The following is a 22,232-nucleotide window of genomic DNA, read 5'->3' on the forward strand; positions in this document are numbered from 1 at the left end:
AGCGTTCCATGGGGGTGCATTTGGGGGGACAACTGCGGCCTCGTCCCTTGGCCAAGGCCCTGCGGCCTGGGGTGCCCGCTGGCGCTGAGGGTTTTTTTCTTATGCTCACGGGCACTTGTGGGTTTCACGACTGGGCTAGCGTCCCTGGTGACCCTCACGACTGTGGCTCCCCTCTTAGCCGTGAGGGCTCCTGTGGTGCAAGCAAGGCCGTCTCAGTGCTGTGTAGACCACCGTGTGTCCCGACTCAGAACTGCGGGGACATCTGGGGGACGCCCGTGCCGACCCACGCTGGGCTCCAGCTGTGGGAGGCGTGAGCAGAGTTGGCCCTGCAGGCCATCTGCCACTCCATAGGAAACCAGGGCCGGAGCCTGCAAGCAGCAGCCGAGCTTCCCTGTGAGCGTTACCTGGCCTGGTCGCCGTCACGGGGGAAACGGGGAGAGGGGGACCTTGGGGCCCGCCGCATACCGGCGTGTGAGGGCAGAACTCCAGCCGACCCTGTCCCTTCTCGCTGGGGCGTGAGGCCCAGTGCTCAGCATCCTGGCTGAGCTGCAGAACACAAGCTGAGAAACGGCATTCTCTTGCTGTGCTTCGGGGAGCCTGCTGTGGGCACCGCACGGCCCTTTTGGCTTCAGTCTGCGGGGTGACTGGACACACCACGCCTCAGGACCGTTCTCATCGCACATGGGTTGTGGTTCTTGATGGCAGCTTTGTTGGGGGGTAATTCACGTACCACACGCATCACCCTTTTTACTGTACGTTGCGGTGGTCCATTCACAAATTCTGCAGCTGGAGCACCAGTTCTGGAACATTTGGTCGAGTCGAGCGCTTGCTGCCATCGTTTCCGACAGGTGACCTGGAGTGGGCTTGCTGGCACAGCGCCCTCTGCCTCAGCTCAAATAACTGCCGACTTTGAGAGCGGGGCTTTTCAGTGAGCTGCCGACGGGTTGGTTGGTGACAGTCGCTGGGGTGGCACTTTGGGAGAGCGCCCCCGCCCACTGTGGCCGCTGGGCCGCTGTTTGGAAGGCTGTCCCCGAGACTGGAGTGATGGGGTCAGGGCAGGTTCAGGTACCCCAAAGCTGGCTGCTCCGACGGAGACCCAGCCTTGTTTTCAGTGAGCGCTTTGGGGTGATGGTTTTTGCCCGTGTTCTCTAGAGTGCTTTCACAGAGGGCTAGCTTTTCAGGCATCCTTTTTGTCATTCTGAAAGTTCTTTCTCTGTGGTTTTTTTGAAAAGAAGGAAGCTTATTTCGTTAATAGAGTTTAATTCATCAGGTGAACGTAATTAACTTTTCTTATTTAGAAAGAAATAGACTTTGTCATTTAAAACCAAAGGAACTTAGATTTGTAAACTTCTTGGATTTTAATGGTCATGACACCCTGATGATGGGGACTTGCTTTTTTTTTTCATCGTTCAAGGGTCACTTGGTGTTTTAGTTGGCGTGCCACTCGGAGAACGGGCTGCGCTGTCTGTAGCCTTTCCTTTGTACGTTCTGTGCCAGGGTTCACCACTGACACACAGGGCACACAAAGTCAGACCCTTTGGGATAGCCGTGCACAAGACGTGCAACGTCACATTTACGCGTTGGATCCCAGAGGACGATTGGTCATAGGAGAGAGCTGTGCTGGACAGGGAGGGTGAGGGAACAGACGTTGCATGACGCACGGTAAACACGTCTGGGCTGAAGGGCAGAGGTGGCAGAGGTGGCAGTGGTGGTGCCCTGCGGGGGCGGGACTGCCCCTCACTGACAGCTTAGCCCTCGAGGGCCCGCAGTGGCCGGCATCGGGGGGCGGCCGGCTTCCTGAGCCCTCGTGGTTCCCGACTGTAGGGAACTGGGCTGTGTGAGCATTACTGCTCTGGTCACAGACCAGGTGAAAAGGACAACACACACAGGCTGCGACGCAAGCCCGCTGTCCCCCAGACCCAAGTGCCGGACAGTAGACGACTTTAAAACTGCAGCTCTGGTTGGATTCCCAGAGTGTGTCTGCACTCTTCTGCACGTGGCCTGTCCTCCAGTGTCACAGTGACCTTCACAGCCTCTGAGACTCCACTCTGTCCCGAGATGCAAGAACACTAAGGAATAGCGTGTCTTCTGTTCCCTAGAGGCCCTTAATCATGGTGGAAACTGGTGTCCCGCCAGACCTGCCCCAGGGGGTCCAGTGGCCCAGGACATGCAGCCTTCGGGCTGCGCACCTGTTTGTGAACCTGTCGCTGCACCACAGCAGAGTCGGGGTGCAGATTCTTCAGGGAGACGCTGGCCACATCCAGTCGGCACCACGCTGGTGGGGAAAGTGAGCCAGCGTTTCCCACTACGTGGCGGGGCAGGCGCACTGCCTGCGTGTCCCCCCCACGGCCTCTCCATCACCCCTCTGGGCACAGAGTGTGGGCTCAGTAAACGTTTGCTGGATGAGCTAAATCCTCGTGAACGGCAGAGAAACGGGACAAGCACAGCCGCAAACCTTCATGGCAGTTTTGTCCTCTCTTGTGTTTCTGTGCAGGGCGAGTCTCACAGCGAGAAGCAAGGCGCGTTGCGTGAGCGGAAGGAGCGGCCTAGGCCGGCGAGCGCGCAGGCTCCGTCTGCCCGCCCCGCGGAGAGCGAGGTGGCGTCTCTGCAGCTTCGGGAGAAGGACGCCCAGATCCTGCAGGTGTGTGCGCCGCGCCTTCCCTGTCACCCCGGGTGTGCGCTGCCGTGCACGATGGGGAACGTTCCACCAGACCACGGCCAAGGGCACAGTCAGCCACGGTCACCACACTCACAGTGTGCGGGACCTCCACCCTGCTGCGGAACTGACCTCTGTCCCCGTTCAGCACTCAGCCCCAGCACCTCCGTCTCCTGTCTGAGTCTGGATGTGACTCCTCCAGGGACCTCCTGCAGGGGGAACCACAGCATTTGTCCTTCTGTGTATGGCTTATTTCAGGCAGCCTGATGTCCTCAGGTACATCTGGGTTGTAGCATGTGTCAGAACGTCCTTCCTTTTAAAGGTCGAATACAATCCTGTTGTTTGGACACTGATGTAACAATGTTCAGACCTGTAGAAAATTTTACAGGAGTTTGTGTGAGCCCAAACTGGTGACAGTTGCCAGGGAGCAAGATCCCAGATGCTCCAGAGAATGACAGTTTGCAGTTCCTTTTATGTATGTGCTTTTGAGACTGAGAAGAGCGGTGAAGACGAGGAGGTGGGGTGGAGGAGCTGGCGGGGCCCTGTGCTCCCTGAGGGTGGGACATTTTGAAGTAACAGTTGAATTTTGAAAGTTAATAGAACTGTTTCTATTCCTGGTCCTCTAGTCAGTTTCTAAGGCGTTCACTCGCCCGTCCCTTCTCGGTCACGTTGGGTCTCCCCTCTTGCCGTGTGCTCTTGGGGTTGGGGGTACATAGGCAGAGGAGAGACTGCTGTTCTGCAGGCTCTCTGAGTGGAACTGGCCACCGTGGTGGCCTGCGTGTGGCTTGGTGGCCAGTCATGGGTGTGGCCACCCTGAAGGTCAACCTTGGCTGCTGCTGGACTCAATGCAGCGAGGCCCTGGGCGTCCAGCATCCACTGACCGCCACCCACTGTCCACACTGCAGCCGCTGGGGCTCAGCCAGTGTCACGCAGTCTGGACACAGGTCCTCGTGAGGGGGGCACGTGGTGCACGTGCACACGCGCATCTTCTGCCTCTTGTGTTCGTTTTTGGGTCATTCTTTGCCATCTTGACACTTGGAGCTCTCTATCGATTCCACTTCCGTCCATTTTCCCAGCTTCCGCACATCGGCCCGGCGTACCCGGTGGTCTGTCCGTAGGGTCCTTGTTCTTTCATGCCCTCCCTGCGGGCACAGCGCCGAGACTGTGCAGCCCGCGCGGTTCCCTGCCACGAGCTGGTTTCGGAATCCTGCCCTTTTTCCTGCGGCCCGTGTTCCTGACCCGTTTCATGGGCCCTGCACTGGTGTCCCCTTGTCCATTTTCGCCACCCCCCCAAACCACTCTTGGATGAAGAGATGTCTGTGGCAGCGTGGCACTGTCCCCACACGGCTTCTCCATCTGCACTTGGGCTCCTCCCGCCGGGCTGGCCATGGGCCTATCAGTGCGCTGCTGCCCTGCAGCCGGCGGCGTCTGGTTGTCCCCCAGTGAGGTGTGAGACTGGACGTGTAACAGTCTGCTGTGTCCTCTGTTCTTTGGTCCCACGTGGGGGAGACGCCCATGTTCCATCATTCAACTGGACGTGACCTGACGTACAGCTGTGGTGGGTGATGGGCTCGGGAGAGAACCCTGGCGTTAGAGCTCAGGCGCTCTGCTGCTGGGAAGACACACTTGTCACTTGTCTAAGTGGCACGATAAGAGAGCCTGCTCAGGCAGCCCTGGGAGCAGCCCTCTGAGACACTGCGGTCATGGACTTTTTGTCTTGACAGAGGAATGTGTACGAGGGATCCTCGCGTGCCTGGCACCTGCATTTCACCCTACAGGGCCGGGAGAGGGACTTTGTTCTGAGCGGTGGTTGTGAGCGTGGGCGCTGGTGAATCTGCCCCGGCTCCGCGCTGGCGGCGGGCCCGCTTGCCTGGGAGGTTCTGTGTGCCACTTTGTGGGTGAATGAGGGTGCGAAACCCGATGAGCAGTAGTCGTCTCGAGTCCCCCCCGTGCTTGTCTTCTACTGTGGTTTTATTAAGCGGGATGATGAGCGTTATGGTGAAGGTTCCAGATGGAAGCGGGTTTTCAAGCTGTAGCGATTTTTCCCTCGACAGCTGGAAGAGCGGGTCCTCTCCTTGCGCCGCGAGGTGGAAGGGCGCGATTTGGAACTGGAGACGCTGCAGCGGAGGCGCGACAGGGAGAACCAGGAGGGCACGAACCTCATCGCGATGCTCAGGTCGGACGTGGACCTGTCACACGGCCAGAGGTCAGTGGCACTGCCTCTGTTGCTGCCGCCCAGGTGCACGGTGTCTTGGGGGTGGGCCCCGTGCTGCACCTGTCTTGCCACGTAAAAGGGTCATAGATGTCGACAGAAGTGCTAAGTGACGCCCAGGCACCCACACCCCCGTCCCAGCCGTCCTGCTGTGACGCCACACAGGCGGTCCCCACGCGTCTCAGTTTGTTCTCCTTCCTGTAGGTCTAGGGTGTGTCAGGGGCCGTTCCGTCAGGGGTCTCATCTTTGAGCAGTTGCCCAGCACCCTGCTCGCGGCAGCCTTTCCCTGGGCCCGTCTGTCCCGTCTGTCCCTGCTGTGCCTGCCAGCTAGTCCCTGGCCGGGCTCTTGTCCACTTGCCCTGTCCTGCCCCCCAGGGTCCTAGGAGACCAGGCAGCAGCGGGCCTGGAGCAGGCCCGCATTCTCCCGTGGCGCTGTGTCTGTACAGACATACGCGCTTTGCCAGCACCTGTGTGTAGCTGCCTGTGGCTTGGTGCCGACTCCTTGGTCACCCTGAGTCTCTAAGGCCGGAGTGTGACAGGCTGTGTAGTTACCAGCTCCGCAGGCGGGAGGGATGTGGCAGAGCAGATGACCCCAGGTGTCTGGAGTTGTGTGCAGCCAGGCGAGCAGCTGCAGGCACCCACAAGTGTGCTGGACAGGGTGTGGGGGAAGTGGGGTGGCGGGGTCGGCTTCGAGGGATCTGCCAGCATTTTCTCTCAGAGTGGAGCTAATACCTGCCCTCCCCAACCCATCATCTGCATTCTCGTCCTCACCTTGCCCACACGCCAACCCCCACGCCCTCCCCATGTCCGCACAGCCACCTGCGGGACCTGGGCCGCCACAGCCCGGGTCTGCGCGCTTTGTGCAGCCCGCCGGGGTCCCTTCCTGTTGTCGCGGCTCCCAAGGCATAGCTTTTCATGCATTTTTCCCAGTGGTGTCCCCACGCTGGGAGCAGTGCCTGCACGGGGCCCGGGCTGGGTGGGCCCCAACATCTGGCAGGTGTGGGAACACAGTCAGCTTGTCTGCTGGTTTCCCAGCCACAGTGCTTGGCCCATAGCCTCGTCCCAGTGGGTTGCTGTGACCGGACACTTGAATCCTGCAGAAGGGCTGGGCTGGCAACTGCAGCCAGAGACGGGGAGCAGACCACACTGAAGTCCGTGGCCCGAGGGCTTCGGGCAGCGCAGCGGCTGACCTCGAACAGATGTATTACCAAGGACAGGGTCCCGAGGTCAGGGAAGCTGCGGATGGTTCCGGGTGCAGCTGTGCCCTGTGCCGGTCGGCTGATGGCAGAGCCTGAGAAGCATGTGTGAATGATGGTCTGGCATGTTTTAAAAGCTGAGCCAGCAGCTGGAGACATGGCCTGTCCACATTGGCAGAGTTGCTGGCCGAACTGTGCTGTCATGGCTGGTGGCCTGGGGCCCGGCTGATGGCACTGCCCGCGGTGCTTCTGTCCCAGGATGGCGCTGCAGGACGCCCTGCGGAGGCTGCTGGGCTTGTTTGGGGAGACTCTGCAGGCCGCCGTCGCCCTGAGGAGCCGGATTGGTGAGCGCGTAGGGCTCTGCCTAGAGGACGAGCACCCACCCGACGCGAGGCTGGGGGACCCAGCCTTGACCACAGGTGACTGGGGGACACGTGCCGAGCCCTGACCGCAGCCCGCCCTGCTGCCCCGCGGTGCCGCAGCCTCATGCATGCGCCCCCTTGCAGCACCAGCAGCGGATGAGCTGTGGCCTGGGCCCGACGGGGCCCTACCCGAGCTGGATGCGACCCTGCCTGCGTGCTCCGAGCTGTCCTCCGTGGCCGAGGTCAGCAGCCACGTGCGCGAGAGCTTCCTCCTGAGCCCCGAGCGCGCGCTGGAGTGTGAGGAGCCGGTCCGGGGTGTCTACCGGAGCCTCGGCCTGGCGGTGGACAGCCTCCTGGATATGGTCCTTGACTCGGCTCGCCAGGTGAGCCGCGGCCCCTTGTAGCCCTGTGCCCGGCGCTGCCGTACGTCCCTGCCTCGCAGACGGGGATGGGGACGGGGACGTGTGGCAGGTCAGCACGCTGGTGGGCCAGCCCGTCTCCACTTGGCACTGGGATCTCACCCAGCCCCAGGGGCCAACGTGCTCCCTTATGTGCTGGGCATTTGGGGTCAGGACTTGATTCTGGTACCCTCCCCCCATGTCACCACCAGTGATGTCCTCTTCTGCACGTGTTCTCGGGCAGGACCCTTTTCTAACCCACAGTTCCTGAGGAGGCGGCCTTGCGATGAAGGAAGCCCTGCGCGTCGTTAGCGCCCATTTTGACTCTTCACGCCTGGTTTCACGTCCACATTCGGCACGTGTCTGGGGGGAACCCGTGGCGAAGGGAGTTGTTAACTGTGGCAGGGCCTTCTGTTCGGTCAGGAGGCCGTGGGGCGGGCGGTGGAGGTGGCAGAGAGCCGTTTCTGAAGCTTCGGGCTCAGGGCCGGCAGCTTCACCTGCCGCCCTTCCCATGCCCCCAGGCAGACTCTGCCCTTTCTTGTCCCCCCGGCGCCTCCTCTCTCCCGGACCGATGGCTTTGGGCGCTGACAGGTATCAGGGGTTTTGATTGGCCTTCCAGTGTCGTTCAGTGGACATGCACCATCGTGTGGGCTTCTGGTGCCTGCAGGTCTCGCTAGGCCGTGGCCCCGGCCTCGTGTTTGAGCAGGTGCACTGGTCTGTTGTGGGCCCACGCTGGCTGTCCCTGTGTCTCCTTCCCTAGAAGTCCACCCCCTGGGAGTGTGTTCCTCAGGCCGGCCACCGTCCCCACGGCAGGAAGGGGCATGGGCGCATGCGGGGAAAGCAGGGCCGGTGTGTGGGGTGGGGAGCAGAGCCTTGTGGGAGGCGGGCAGGCAGTGGCAGAAGGGGACTTTGGGTCCTCTTCAGGCTGGGGTCAGCGGTGGCGGGGGCAGGTGTCCCTAGGGGCCAGGCTGTGGGCGGTGGCCCAGAGCAGGCACGAGAAGAGGTGGACTTGGGGGATGTTTCCAAGGCAGAGCTAGCTTAGCGGCTGAGTTGCATCAAGCACACAGGGAGGCGAGGAGGCCCTGGCCAGGCCAGTTGTCTGTGCAGCGAGGGCCCCAGGGCTGAGCTGGGAGGTGGGGGTGACAAGGGAGGCCTTCGAAGGCTGTCGGTGACGGAGTAGCATCGGGGTTTTTGCCTGGTGCAGCATCTAGCCCCGACGGCCCTTCCTCCCAGCCCGCAGCCCTCACCATCTCCTCTCCACCTGCGGAGCTGGCAGCCTGCCCCTCCCCTGGTGCCAGGCCCTCCGTGGTTGGCTTCCTGCCACCTGTCTCGTGGTGTTGCCGTGCAGACACGTGGATCGGTGGTGCACGACTGCGTGAGCCTGTGAGCCACTGCAGACGCGGAGTCGTTTCTCGTTGACAGTCTGTCGAACGAGCAAGTCTTTTTAGTAACTAAGATAATGCCAAACATCAAACTGTCGTTTCACGTGGCATATTTGTGTTTCTGCTGAGATTCTAAGCAAGTAGAATTCTGTGGGCGTTAACTACGCTTCGATGGCGTGTAACGTGCGGTCCCCGTTTTCAAACGCACCTTGGCAGTTGGAGGAGGCACGTCAGATCCACGCTCGTTTGGAGAAGGAGTTCAGCTGTAAGGATGAGGAGGTGGCGCAGGTCGTCCGGGAGCACCGGGCGCTGCTGGAGCGCCTGGAGGAGGAGAGCGTGGCCAGGACGCGGCTGACGCTGGAGCTACACAAGGCGGAAGGTGAGCGGCCGGCAGGCTGGGCGGGCTCGGGCAGGGACGTGCACACAGGCCAGGGGCACGTGGGCACAGCCGTGCTGGGGCGTGCAGGCGTCAGTGACTTTCTTCAGTGGAACGAATCGCCTTTGGGAGGAACCGCGCTGGTTCTGGGGGCTGTCAGGGTCGCCACACAAGGCCCGTGGAGAGGTCTGGTCCTGGCACGTACTTCCTACTGCTGTTTGAGCCGACGACCTCAGAGGGTGACGTGGTGACGGGCAGTGGGTGCCCCCAGAAGTCCCTTCTATGACGGCCCCTGCCATCTGGAGCTCACAGTGCGCGTGTACGTAGGGGAGGCGGGGGTGTCTGTGCCGTTGCTCATGGGTGTCGCCGTGTCTGGCGGCTCCAGCGCCTCCCTGGGGCTGACGTCTGCTGGGGCTGGGCACACCCTTGGCAGCGGTGTTGTCCTGCGTCCCCAGGCGTTATCGAGGGGTTCAAGGTGGAGAAGGCCGGCCTGCAGGAGGCGCTGGGCCAGAAGGAGGCAGCCGAACGGGACCTTGTGGTCCAGCTGGAGAGCCTGAGCCAGCAGCTGCAGCGCGCGACCCGGCAGCAGGCAGAGCTGGAGGAGGAGAACGCGGGCCTCTGGCACCAGAAGGATGCGGCGGCCGCAGAGGCCCAGGCGCGGGAAGCCGGTAGGAGGCTGGCGGGGGTGCGTGTTCCAGGAGAGGAGGAGGAGGGGCTGCGGGGTGCCTTTCTGAGGGAGCCCTGCCCTGTGGTGCTGGTCACAGGAGCGCCTGCCTGTCACCCTGGTACTCGGTGTCTGGGAAACAGTGCTGAAGCAGCCGAGCCCGGGAAAAGTGGGGGTGGCTTAGAAACGAAATGACAGACGCTCCTGACGTGGCCCTGCACTAGGAGAGGCCGCAGCTTCAGTGGGAGCAGCTGTTAGTTTTAGGTTCTTAGGCGTCTCAGGCTTTAGAATATTCTAAACGAAAATTACGTGGGAAGCGCAACACGCTGACTTTGCAGGTGGGTGTCCTCAGCAGTGAGGAGCAGCCCTGTGTGACCTCAGCTTTCCCCACCTGTGTGTCCCCGTGGCGGGTGCCTGGGACGCCTGCCGTCGTGGCTGCCGGCCACGCCTGTGCTCTGTGGCGGAGCCTTGGCCGTTTCTGGGACTCTGTCACCCATTCAGAAATTCATGTTTTCTCCACCAAACTCTCTGTTCTTTTTTATTTTCTCGTTCATGGACAACCGTTTTCACTTGCCTGTGCCCTGGGTGGCGCTTTGCCCTGCCAGGTCTGTGAGCCCCAGCGACCTTGGGCTCCTAGACGTTCAGGTCCCACAGGCCGGTGGCCCTGTTCAGCAGAGACTGGTTCGCACCCAGCTCTGGGCATCCAGCCGCGCGCGGTGTTTCGGCTGTGTTCATAGTCACTCCCAGATCTCGTCTTTTCACTCGGCTCTTTCATTTTTCGTGTACACGTGTGAGTCTCTTGGGCCGTTTTCCATTTTTTGACATAAACTTTGATGTTAAAAATGTTAACATTCTCTCTGTATCAGTTTCCACCCTCCAGCGCCTCACGGACGTTACCCCGACAGCTTTGTGCGCGCTCGCCTGTGGGCGTCCCCTTTGCTGTGTAGCCAGGTTGTCCCACGGCGCCCAGGGCTGTGTGGCCTGGTCCTTGCGCTTCCTGTGAGTGGCTCCGCCCCACCTCACTGTGACCGCCTTTGCTCCGTGCCCCATGTCTTCCGTGTCTGCTCCTGTGCCCGGTCAGTGTCGCTTGCTCCCCCGCACCAAAGCTGTCCCCCAGCATGAAGGGGGAGTGAGGCTTTGGCCTGTGTGTGTGCACGTGCGTGAGCACCGTGTCTTCGTGTTGTGCGCATTGCCATCGGACGTCAGGAAGTCATAGATGGTTTTCTTTTTGGCTCGACACTGTCAGAGAAGGAAAACTCCAAGATCTGATGCCTGAAATCGCCATTTTGGGGATGAGGTTGGGGCTGGAAGGTTCCAGATCTGATTTCTCTTCCTTTAAAACCGAAGCCATGACCCACCGTTTTCTCGCATGTAATGCTTCTGCCGAGCTGTCTTTCTCTTGCTGCTTTGCGGGTGTTTTTAGAACCCTCTTTGTCCTGAGGCTCTTACATGTCGCTGTAATGTGTCTCGGTTGGTTTCCCAGACCCATCCTGTTCTAAGGGCCATTGCTTTTCATTAAGTCTGGGATTTGTCACTATGTCTCATGCGATCACCTGTTTCTGTCCTGGAACCCCTTAGGGGTGGCACTGCCCAGTGGGACAGGCCCATCTTGTGCAAGGCCCTTATGCACGTTACCACTGTCACCACCTGGCCCAGGTTTCTCTGCTGGGCGGCCAGGCCACACCCTGTCCATCAACCCGTGCGTGTCGCTTGAGCACTGGTACTTTCAGTGCCCGCTCCTCATCCTGGCTGTGGGACCTGGGGGAGACAGAGGCACGGGGCCACCTGAGCTGCTCATGGCTCTGGCCATGGACCAGTCTGTCTTAGCTGCCCGAGACCTGGGTGGCTGTGCCTCATCTGGCCTGGCTCTCCCACCACGGCCTCTGTGCATCCCCTGGGGCCCTGTACCCCATGGGCTGGTCCCCGTGGCCCTCCTGAGGCAGTGACCACCCTGCAGAGAGGCCTGGCCCGCCTGTGTGCCTGCGGTGCCTGGGCAGAGGCGGGAGCTGGGCCTGGAAGGGACAGACCGGGAGCCCTCTCTCGGACCCAGACCGGTCTTTCCTTTGCTTTGTTTTGTCACCAGGAAAATCTCGTGCTTTCTCTGGGCTCCTCTGGGTTTGCTTTCATTTTCACTTAATTAGCTCTGCCTTAACTTCTCACGGGATCACTGTCCCTTCTCCCCTTGACACACAGTTGTACGTTCTTGGCTTGGGACTCAGCACGCGCCAGCACACAGAAGGTGCCCGGTTTCCTTGCCCCACCCTCGCCACGGCTCCCCTGGGGGCAGCCCCGGCCCTGCTCCGGGGCCTGACGAGCAGTGTCCACCTTTCCAGTTGCGGGGAAAGTCAGCTCTGCCTCCTGCTGGTGCTTCAGGGCGCCGCCGTCTGTCCTGCGTGCTTTTCTTTGCTTCCTTTAGAAGCTAGGACACCTGGGCACGTTGTCGCGTCTTCGTCTAGCTTCTGTGACGAAACACGGGCTGGGTGGCATGTAAACAGTGAACACTGCTGCAGTCCCGGAGGCTGGAAGTGCAGCGTCGGGCGCTGGCGTGGTGGCTTCTGGCGAGGGGGCTGCCCGGGCACAGAGGCTCTTCCTGCTGTGTCTCCTTGCGCAGAAGGGCCGGGGTGCTCCCAGAGGGCCTCAGAACGGCGCCAACCCCAGCACGGGGGCTTCTGTCCTCGTCACCTGGCCACCGGCCAGAGGCCCCACCTCCCGACACCATCACGTTGTGGGGTAGGGTCCCCCATGTGAATTTTGGGGGACATTTAGCCGCCAGCGGTGGCGTGGTGGAAACGAGTCGTAGAGGTTGTCCAGGGCCAAGCACATTTTCTGCTCTGTCACTGTCCCTTCTCTTGCTTCTGCCTTATATTCTAGGTTGCCCACTTTTCTGTTTTCATCTCTGGAAACGCTGTGTTTTCATTTCTAGGCATTCCTGCTGCTATAGCACACGAGGACTCAGGTTTGTGAACACACACGAGTGGTTTGTGTGCGACATGCTGTGTGTTTGCCGAGATAATTGCAGGGGTTTTACTAGAGGGAGAAGTACTCCGGAGCTTTTGAGACAAACTGAAATAAAACGGTAACTGTAGTCTTTAGTGCTCTCACGTAGAAACGGGAATGTCTTCCTCCCGTGGTGCTGACGGCAGGACCCAGGCCTTGCCCTGTTGCAGTTGTCCACGGCTGGGGGCGGGGCCGGGCCGCCACAGCTTCTGTGCTGCCCGACTCTGCATTGGTCCTCTGCACGGCCTCAGCCGCTACACGGTCGCCTGGCGCGGTCTCCGTGCACAGTCCCCACGCACGCAGTCCCCTGGCACAGAAGCCGTGTGTGCCCAGCCAGAGCCTTCCCTCCAGCACGTGGCCCTGAAGGTAGCGGTGTCCGTCATAGCAGTGGCACATGAGCCTTGCTTTGTGTCTCCCAGGGTTGAGAATGACATTTGACCTAACTGCATGTTTAATGCCAATTTACTGTAATTGCTGATTTACCAGCACGGAGGTTTGTGGAAGGTGCTGTGTCAGTGGTGACGGCTGTTGCTCATAAAGGACTGACAGGTCCTGTGAGCCAGAGTTATCAAGCTTTGAAAGCTGCAGGTGTGAACAAAGCCTGGGTTCCGTGTGGCGTCAGCTTCTGCACAGTATGACCGCCTCTGGCTGCACAGGAGAAACCCTCTTAACAGATGCTTCCTGAGTCTCGGTCCCACCAGGACTGCAGCCTCGGTGGTGAACTTTGTCGGCTGCCGTCCTGCTGAGGGCCTCAGCCTCCCCTCCCCCATGCTGTCGCAGCCCTGGGGCGTGGCGAATGCTCTCCTGCCTGGCCTCAGACAGAGGTTCCAAGTTGTAGTTCTTCCCAACCCAACTGCCCCCCCCACCCCGCTCCCCGTGCCAGGAATTGGTGGGAAGGCACAATTCCTGGAAAATCACCTGGTGCTGGCATTTGGGAGTATCGAGATGAAGTTTCCTCAGGCTTTAAATTTTTCATTTTAGCCAAGTTGAATTTAAAAGCTGCAGTTTAAAATTTTTATTTATTTTTGCAAAAGTGCTTGACTTTATTTTCGGTGCATGTTTGGCTGAGTTATGGCTGTACGAGGACATGGGCGGCATCTGATGGCACAGGCTCATGCCGGCTTGTGGGGTGCCCGTGTCCCCCTCTTGGCTATGTAGCCCCGGTCGTGTGCTGCTCCTGCATATGAAGAAGGAGGGGACCGGACAGGGACGCCCGTGCCGTGTCTGTGGAAGCCTCAGGGAGCCCCACGCCCCAGTCTCCGGCCAGGACGTGGTCTCCGGCTGTCAGGGCGCGTGTCACGTGGGTGGCGGCGATGCACGGCCGGGGATTTGCCTGTTCTCTCTGTGCCCGCAGCGCTTCGGAGGGAAGTGGAGAACGCGAGCCGGGAGCAGGTGGAGAGCAGAAGGCGGTGCGAGAAGGACCGCCGCGCCCTGCTCGCCCAGGTGGGCGCCCTGGAGGCCGAGCTGGAGGAGCAGCTGTCGCGGCAGCAGGCGACTGCCGTGCAGGCCTCGGAGCTGTGCGCCCTGCGGCAGCAGGTGGAGAGTCTGGACAAGCACCTGCGCGGCCAGCGGCAGTTCATGGACGTAAGCGTGCCGAGAAGTCCCGCGTGCGCCACGTGTCCGTCTGCAGACCGGCCTCAGGGCTTCAGCACCGTGTTCCGTGGTGGCGCCCGCCGCGCCTTTGGGAGGGCCGGCCGGGCGCTGTTGGTGCCGACGGAGCAGCCTGAGCCCCGTGGCCACACTCCGGACGCCCCTCCCCCCCGGGTTATCCTTCCATGCCCGCCACTGGCTTGGGTTCTTGCCTGCCATCTGGGGGCCACCCTGCTTGTCACAGGAAGGGCCAGCCGCCTCGTCCAGCTGTATTTCCGCAGCGCCCTGCCGGGGCCCGTCACCGCGCAGTGGACTTGCGTGTCCTGTGGAAGCTCTGGCCCTCGCGTGGGAGGGGGAGCGGGTGGTCAGCGTCAGACCCAGTGCTGCTCCTCTGCCCCTCCCGTCCTTCACTGGTCCCCTTCAGAGGGAAGGGGTGTGACCAGGGGATGATGTCGCCGCGAGCCACGCACACTGTCTGTGTCTCGCAACAGGAGCAGGCCGTGGAGCGGGAGCACGAGCGCGAGGAGTTCCAGCAGGAGATCCGGAGACTGGAGGAGCAGCTCCGCCGGGCGGCCCGGCCGCAGCCCCGGATCCCCAGCGACGGCGACGTGAGTCGGCCACGCTGCCACACTCGCAGGCAGCACTTCCGTGCAGCGCCTTCTAGCTCCATCTCTACCCACGCTTGCTCCCGTGCACGCGGACGGCAGCGGGCACCGCCGGGTGGGGAGGCGCGTGGCCCACAGGCCGCCCGTGTCCGCGCCCGCGCGTCCCTTCGCCTCGGGCGACCTGCCTGCTTTCTCCCATCTGAAGGAGCTGTGGTCAACTTGCCTGTTCTTTTTTAAAGTTAGACTTATTTTGAGGTAATTGGATTCACTTGCAGTTGTGAGGGGTAAGACACAGAGGTCCTGTGCACCCTGTCCCCAGCTTCCCCAGTGGTGACATCCTGTGGGTCCAGCCCGAGGTCACAGCCAGGTTGCTGGCGGCAGACAGAGGACACCGGCTCCCTCCCCCAGTCTTCCGCGAGCTCCGTCCTACCTGCACTGTCGTGCGAGGGGGCCGCGCAGGGGGCGCCCTTGGCGAGCGCCTCCTCTCTCAGCCAGTCCTCTGGCGGTCCACGCGGGGCGTTGCGGTGTGTGCCGCGCTCTTCTTCGTTGCTGGGTGGCGTTCCAGGCCTCACTGTCACAGTTACTTTTACTTTACTAACAGATTTTAGAGCGTCTTTGTGTCTTTGTTGAGGCGATACTTTCTAACGACTCTTTTGTCACGTTCTTCCCCAGGGCTGCCTTGTGCAGCCCTGGTCTAGAGAGCCACGTGCAGGATCGGCATTCTCTCAAGTGTGTTGGGTAGTTTTAATAAGGAAAACTTTTTTAACTGTTATTATTTCTCAAGCATTTTTTCATTATTTTAGATTGAATTGTTACAGGAGAAATTAAAAGAAAAATCAGATGAATTTGACGAATTGGTTATAAAGAAAGAATTAGCAGACAGACAAGTGTTGATCCAGGAAGAAGAAATTAAGCATCTCAAAGAAACCAACGCCGACACCCGCAGAAAGGTGGCCCAGCTCCAGGAGGAGCTGGAGGAGCTCCGGCAGGTGAGTGGCCCGGTCCCGTGTGGCCCCACCCACCGCCCCGGTGCTCTGGCTGCTCGGTCCCCCTGCCCCACCTGAGCCGCACCAGGGAGGCCGAGTGTCAGCGAGGACCCAGGCCAGTCACTGCAGGCCTTCGTTTGCTCTGAAGGAAAACGCTGCATGGGTCTCCTGTAGGGTCAGGCCTCTGCTGTGTCTTGTCAGTGCTGACACTCTGGTCACCAGACGTGTGGGGGTCCAGTGCAGCTCTCTAGTCTCGGCAGGTCCCAGCACGTGTCCTGCAGTTCGGCTTGGTTCCGACTCCAGCTGTGGGGCTGGTGCCGGCCCCCCAGTTAGGGCTCAGTCTCACAGCACTGCCCGCCTTCAGATGTCGCTTGCAAGTCCCAGGCCACACGTACTCTGACTGACTGCCTAAAAATGGGGGTCTCCCCGACTCCTCCTCGGGTTCCATGAATTTGCCAGAGTGGCTCACAGAGCTCCAGGAAACAGTCACTTAGTTTGCATAAAGGATGTCACTTGGGACAGAAGGAAGGAAGACGTGTGCGGGTGGGTCTGGGGGGCTCCCAGCCCCCTTGCTCTCAGGGTGCACCGATGCCCCAGCACTGCCGCCCCAGTACCACCACTGCTCACCAACCCGGACGCTCTCTGAACCCTTTCCTTGAGGTTTTAGGGAGGTCCCACCCCCTGGGCAGGATGGATTGTCACTGAATGATGGTGACTAACTCAGCCCGGGGATTGGGGTGGGGCTGTAAGGTCCAGCTCTCTCCTTTGTGGTTGGTTCCCCTGGCAACCAGTCCCCACCCTGAAGTGACCTGGGTGCTTTCCAGAAGTCACCTCAGTAACGTGAGCTCAGGTCCTGGGAAGGGGCTTGTTGCAAATGGCAAACTGTTCATCTGTTGTCACTAGGGGGTCCCGGGACTTCTGGGGGCTCCCTCAGGAGGCGGGTGGAGACCAGCTAGACCATCTCGTGCATCACGGCGCCGAGTGCGAGCGCTGTGTGATAGCTTGTACAGCGCTCCTAGTGATGTCACAAAACAGAGCTTCACTAGGTGAAGCTCTGGCACTAGGTGAAGGTGGCAGGTTTAAAAAGTTATTCCATTAGATACAGCTACAGTTATTTTAATTTTTGAGTTTAGTAAATTATGTCAACTCCTCAGTGAAAATGCGTCCAGCTGCCGTTTTCACGTTGCTATTTGCAGTTACGCATCTGAGGGACATGTGCTTCTGCCCACACCTGAATGCTTAGGCCCGGTGCGAGCTTGGCGGGGGCGGGGTGGGGCGGGGCATCCCATCAGCACTGGGCAGCACTTGGACTTGCGACAGCCCACGTATCTCCTGCTGCTGGCGGACGAAAGGTCGTGAAAAGTGAGGCGCGTCTTCACAGTGGACGTGCCCACGGGGACTGTCGAGTGGGGTAGAGCCTCTTTCTCGAGTATACCCCCTCACTGGCCTGCAGGGCAGTGGTATGTCCGCCACTCGGAGGCTGGCCTGGGGACAGCTCTTCGGGGCTGCCCCCCCCTTCATCTCCAGCAGACATTTGCTGAGCTGCTCAGGTGCAGGGGGTAGAAAATGTCCTTTTTCCCCAGGGTGGGACCAAGTGTACAGCTCTGTGTGCCCATTGCTTCCCCACTCGATGTGCTGTGGCCCTTTTTTCCGTGGTAGGTTTTCTTTGAGGGCATCAGTGGGTGGCAGACGCTTAGTACAGACATAGTGTCAGCCAGCATCCTGTTCTCTGGCAAGTTCTCTAGCGTTTTTGAGCAGCTGTCAGTCTAGAGACTGTTTCTGTTCCACGCCGAGTAATTGCTAAAGGCCAGTTCTTCGGTGGAGTGCCGGCTACACTGGCTTTTGGGGACGTACGCCTCAGCATGCAGATCTCTGCTCCACAGCATGGCTGGGTCCCGGGAAGGTGCGTGCAGGGAGAGCTGGGGCACGCACACCCCACGGCAGCGGTTTTAGGCCCTTCATCCCGAAATGCTTGCCTGGGACAGACCTCCTGTCTTTCTTCAACAGGACAAAGTGGCGTCACAGGGACAGGCGAGGAGCTCGCCGCTGCTGTCCACACAGCGGACCGCACCAGAGGAGGACAGCGGCCCCTCACATCCTGTAGGCCACTGCCCCGAGCGCCCGGAAGTCCCGTTAGAGGCGCTGCAGAGCACCGAGGTGCGTGGGCATGCGGGGGGTTCACGGATGTTGATTGAGGGTGTAAGGGTGGGCGTGCTCAGCACCACGGCCTGCGGGCCCCACGCCCCTGTGTCGGCACAGGGCGTCCGCACGATGTGTCAGTGGGTCGTGACCACTGCATGTTTTTCGTAATTTTAACATTTTTATGTAGGTTGGAGGGTAGTAATAACTTTTTTTGGCATGTATTTTTAAGTCCTTCAGTGTGATTTAATAATTATCAAGTCAGTTAGAGTGCTGGGTAACTTTTAATACTTCTCTTTCATGGAAAGGTTTTGGACTTAAAAGAGCAGTTAGAGAAGATTAAGGGTGGCTTAGTAAGTGAAGACGAAGCACTACAGCTGAACGTGACCTTGGACGTGCAGAGTGGCCGTGCCAGCACCGGGGGACTTGAGGACGAGAGTGCTGCTGCGCAGGTGAGCTGCAGACCCACCTCGACACCCGGGCTCCAGCTGACGACGTGAGGGCTGCGGCCCGCCGTGGGGACTGCCAGCTGTGGGGACGGGACCTTTCTGGAGACGGGGCCCTGAGCTACAGGCGACTCTAGGAAGTGCCTGCCGTGTGTCTGCACTCTGGCCGGCGGCCGGGCAGCTTCTAGGAGTAATGGGCCAGAGTCTCTTTGGCTGGCGGTCTGCCTGCCTCTGCCTCCACACCATACGTGCTTCCCTTGGCAGCTCAGCTGACAGTCGAGGCTTTGGAAGGCTGCTTGTTGGAGTGAGGGTGCCGGAGAGGCACTTCCTGGATAGCTGTGACGAGGAAACACATTGGAGCTGGGAACAGTGGCCCCGCGGTGGCCATCCCAGGGATGACCAGTCTAGAGGAGGCGATGCTTAGTTACTCATCGGTGTCCTTTCCAGCATAAGGTGGAAAAAGTCTGCTTTTAAATCTTCTCTGTTATCTTAATGCAGTTCTGCTTTTGAAGCAAAAAAGGCAAACCAGCTCTGTAGAGTGGAGAGAGTGATCAAGGTCATAAAGAAAATGTAACCGTAAATCATGGCCTTGAAGTGTGCTGCGCTCAGGGCCACTGCCGGTGCTGCTGCCTGGGCGTGGTCGGCGAGCGACGGGCAGCGCTGACAGAAAGCTGGGGGGCCGTGTCACTGATGCCCGATGCTCACAGAGGCTTCCTCTGCACGCCTGTGAACTGTCCTCCGTGGAGATGGAGTCTTGGGTCAGCCCTGGAGTCACTTAGTCCCTGGGTGAGACGCGGGTAGGGCAGGCTTTCCTTAACCTGTGCCGATCGCCTGCAGAGATGCAGTGACACTGAACGGACGTGTCATTTTAAACAGAAAGCCCTTTAATAGCAAAACGTTTCAAACCGAGTGTTAGTATTTGAAACCGCAGACTCATTTACTAGGGTATTTCCCATCTGCAAGGCCTGGGGTCTGTTTTCCACAGTAATGCTTTGCCGGCCTCATTATTTTCATCATCATCATTCCCACAGGCATTTCTGCAAAACAGAGAGAAGGGGGTGATGTGTGTGAGTGAGCAGGTCGAGGCTCCACTGGCCGGGTCGCTGGCGGGGTGGGGACGGGGTGCCCTCAGCAAGGTAGGCAGTCCCTGACAGTGGACACACTGGACTGCATTCTGATCTGCCTTTGGCCGTAGCGGCATCTTGGGCTTCATGTTCTTGGGTAGTGTTACGTGTGACCTCGGATCAAAGGGGCCCCTGAGGTGACACCACATAAAGCTTAGTGTTTTTTTCACTGATGTTGATTGAGAGTATAAGGGTGGTGGTAGCTGTTGGGGTAAAAAGGAGATGTTTTATCTGCAGTTTTTCGTGTTTTCAGATTTACACTGACAGGCTATTGGGATATTAATGGTTTGTGTTGGTATCATATATTTGGCGAAATTTAAAAATATTATTTTGCGTTACTTTGAGGAGTGCCTTTAAAGCCAGTGACTAAATTTTTTTAAATTTATTTTTCAATCGCAGTTGACATTCAATAGTATATTAATTTCAGGTATACGGCACAGTGCCGAGACATTTAAATAACTTAGGAGATGATCCCCCAGTAAGTCCAGTGCCGGCCTGGCACCGTGTGCAGCTGTTCCAGTGTCACTGACCGTGTCCTTTACGCTGTATGTCACACCCCGTGACTGTTTCGTAACTGCCCGCTTATACTTCTTAGTCCCTTCCCTCTTTTCACCCAGCCCCTCTCCCTTCTGGTGACCGTCAGTTTTTCGTATGTGTGTTTCTGTTTTGTGTGTTTGTTTGTTTTGCTTTTTGGATTCCACATGTAAGTGAAATTGTGTGGGATACATCTTTCTGTGTCTGACTGATTTCACTCAGCATGACGCCCTCTGTGTCGCAGCAGATGGTAGGATTTCGTTCTTTTTTATGGCTGAGTAATATTCCACTGTCTACGTGCACCATCTCTTCTTTATCCGGTCTTCCGTCAGTGGGCACTTAGGTTGCTTTTGTATCTTGGCTATTGCGAGTAGCGCTGCAGTGAACATAAGGGCGTCTGAATCTTTTCAATGTGTTTTTGTTTTCTTCAGATAAACACCCAGAGGTGGGAATGCTGGCTTATATAGTAGTTCTAGTTTTAATGTTTTGAGTAACCTCAAAACTGTTTTGCATTGTGGCAGCACAAATTTGCAGTCCAACAGTGCACAAGGTTTCCCTTTTTGAGGACATCCTCACCAACACTTTCTGTTTGTTGATTAATTGATGACGACTATTCTGACAGGTGTGAGGTGACAGCTCATTGTGGTTTTAATTTGCATTTCCCTGGTGATAGTGACGTTGAACATCTTTCCATGTGTCTGTTGGCCCCGAGTATACATACATATCTCATATATATAATTCCGCACATAACCTTGTGTTCTGTCACCTTGCCAAATTCATTACGTCCACAGCGTGTTCATTGGTTCCCAGGGCTCTCTATGTCTGCGATAAAGTTTTGTTTCTTTCCGGTCTTTGTCTCTTCTTCTTCTTCCGTACTACAACATATGTAGTACAGTGTTAAATGAAACGGGGGAGCAGCCATCTTTGCTTTGTTCCTGGTTTGGGGGAAAGTGCTCAGTGTTTCATCATAAAGTGTGACGGTGGCTGTAGGTTTTCCATAGATGTCTTTTATCAGATCGCAGAAGTTACTTTTTATTTCTAGTTTGCTTTTTCTAAGTCTACAAAATAGTATATTGTTTTAATCTTTTATGCTACTGATGGGATTAATTACACCGAGTGATTTTTGAAGGTTAAACCAACCTTGCCTTCCTCGGATAAACCCCACGTGGTGGTGATGTACTTTTAACGTATTGCTGGATTTGATTTGCTGGTCTTTTGTTAATGATTTTTGCATCTGTGTTCATGAATGTTATCAATCTTTAATTTTCCTGTTTTTAAAAACATTTTTTCAGGTTTTAGTGTGGAGGTTTGCTGGTTGTGTAAAATGAGTTACACATTTTCTCACTTTCTCCTTTTTCCGCTGAGAAAGGTTCTTTAATGTAGACGTGATTTCTTCTTTAAATGTCGGAACACAGTCAGCAGTGACACCATCTGGACTGGGAGGGTGCTTAAGTGGGGTTTTTATAATCAAATGAACTTAATAGCATATTTGGGGGTATTTGGGTTTCTATTTCATCTCGTGTTAGTTTTGATAAGTTGCATTTTTGCAGTGAACTTGTCCGTTTAAATTGTCAAATTTCTTGGCATGAAGGAGGTTATAATTTTTTGTTATTAACACATTAAACATCTCTTAGTTCTGCAGTGACGATCCTTTTTCCATTCCTGATATTGGTGAAGTTTGTGTTTTCTCTTTTTCTTGAAGTCTCTCCCTAACTAAGGCTTTGTCGATTTTTTAAAATGTTTTTCCAGCTTTTGGCCCTGCTAGTCTTCTCAGTTTCTTGTCCATTTCGATTTATTTATTTATTTATTTTTGGAACCCTTCTGCTCACCTTTGGTTTGTTGTTTTGCTCTTTTTTTTTATTTTTTTTCTTTCTGCTTTAGGTGGAACCTTTGGTCTTATTTTTTAATATAGCCATTTTGTATCTATAAGAAAGATTTTTAAGGTTTGTTTTTTTTTTTAAATTCTACAGTAACATTCACTTTTCGGTGAGCAGTTACATGAGCTTTGAGAAATGCTTTTGGTCCTGTAATCACCACCGCAGTCGGAATGCAGACTGGTCCCTCACTCGGAACCCCCCGTGCCGCCCTTCCAACCTCAGGGCGCCTCCGGCCTGCTCTTCAGCCCTGAGCTCTGCCTTTCCCAGGGCACCATGTCCGGTCGCGTGGAGTGCTGTGCGTGCCCTCCAGCAAGCCGGTGCACGTGTCCAGCAGTTGGCGCCTTGATTGCCGAGTCGCGTTATGTGGCTGTTCGGAGGTTTGTTCTCCCAGCGACTCATTGAGGGCAGGGCGCTCGTGTTGTTTCAAGGTTGGGCAGCTATGCACTGAGCTGCTGTAAACATTCATGTACAGGTTTTTGTGTAAAAATAAGTTTCACATCTTTAAGGTAGATAGCTCGGAGTAGAATGGCCAATTCACGTGTCAGCATACGTTTACCTGTAAACGAAACTGCCAGGCGTCCACAGAGCTGCCCGGCGCGTGCTGGGCTCAGTCTCGCTTTTAACCCTTCGCGTGGCGTGCGGCGGTGTGTCCTTGTAGCTGGAACCTGCATTGCCTTGATGCTCGACA

At 57.5% G+C, this 22,232-nt stretch overlaps 1 protein-coding gene across 7 annotated transcripts in view; it reads left to right on the forward strand.

Annotated features, from left to right (window-relative positions):
* PCNT (pericentrin) overlaps positions 1-22,232 on the forward strand; it is an 88,768-nt gene that overhangs the window by 33,255 nt on the left and 33,281 nt on the right. For 6 of the 7 annotated variants that reach the window (XM_039879789.1, XM_039879785.1, XM_039879787.1 and 3 more), the window contains 11 exons: positions 2,495-2,641; positions 4,711-4,862; positions 6,323-6,483; positions 6,571-6,809; positions 8,423-8,585; positions 9,038-9,250; positions 13,598-13,827; positions 14,325-14,441; positions 15,242-15,427; positions 17,432-17,581; positions 17,872-18,015. In XM_039879789.1, coding sequence (XP_039735723.1) covers positions 2,495-2,641; positions 4,711-4,862; positions 6,323-6,483; positions 6,571-6,809; positions 8,423-8,585; positions 9,038-9,250; positions 13,598-13,827; positions 14,325-14,441; positions 15,242-15,427; positions 17,432-17,581; positions 17,872-18,015 — 1,902 coding nt within the window. Of the gene's footprint in view, positions 1-2,494; positions 2,642-4,710; positions 4,863-6,322; positions 6,484-6,570; positions 6,810-8,422; positions 8,586-9,037; positions 9,251-13,597; positions 13,828-14,324; positions 14,442-15,241; positions 15,428-17,431; positions 17,582-17,871; positions 18,016-19,040; positions 19,146-22,232 lie in introns of all 7 variants that reach the window. The other variant, XM_039879791.1, reaches the window with a different exon arrangement.

This window comes from Pteropus medius, unplaced genomic scaffold (assembly GCF_902729225.1).
Source record: "Pteropus medius unplaced genomic scaffold, Ma_sr-lr_union100, whole genome shotgun sequence".
In the NCBI taxonomy this organism is placed as follows: Eukaryota; Metazoa; Chordata; class Mammalia; order Chiroptera; family Pteropodidae; genus Pteropus; species Pteropus medius.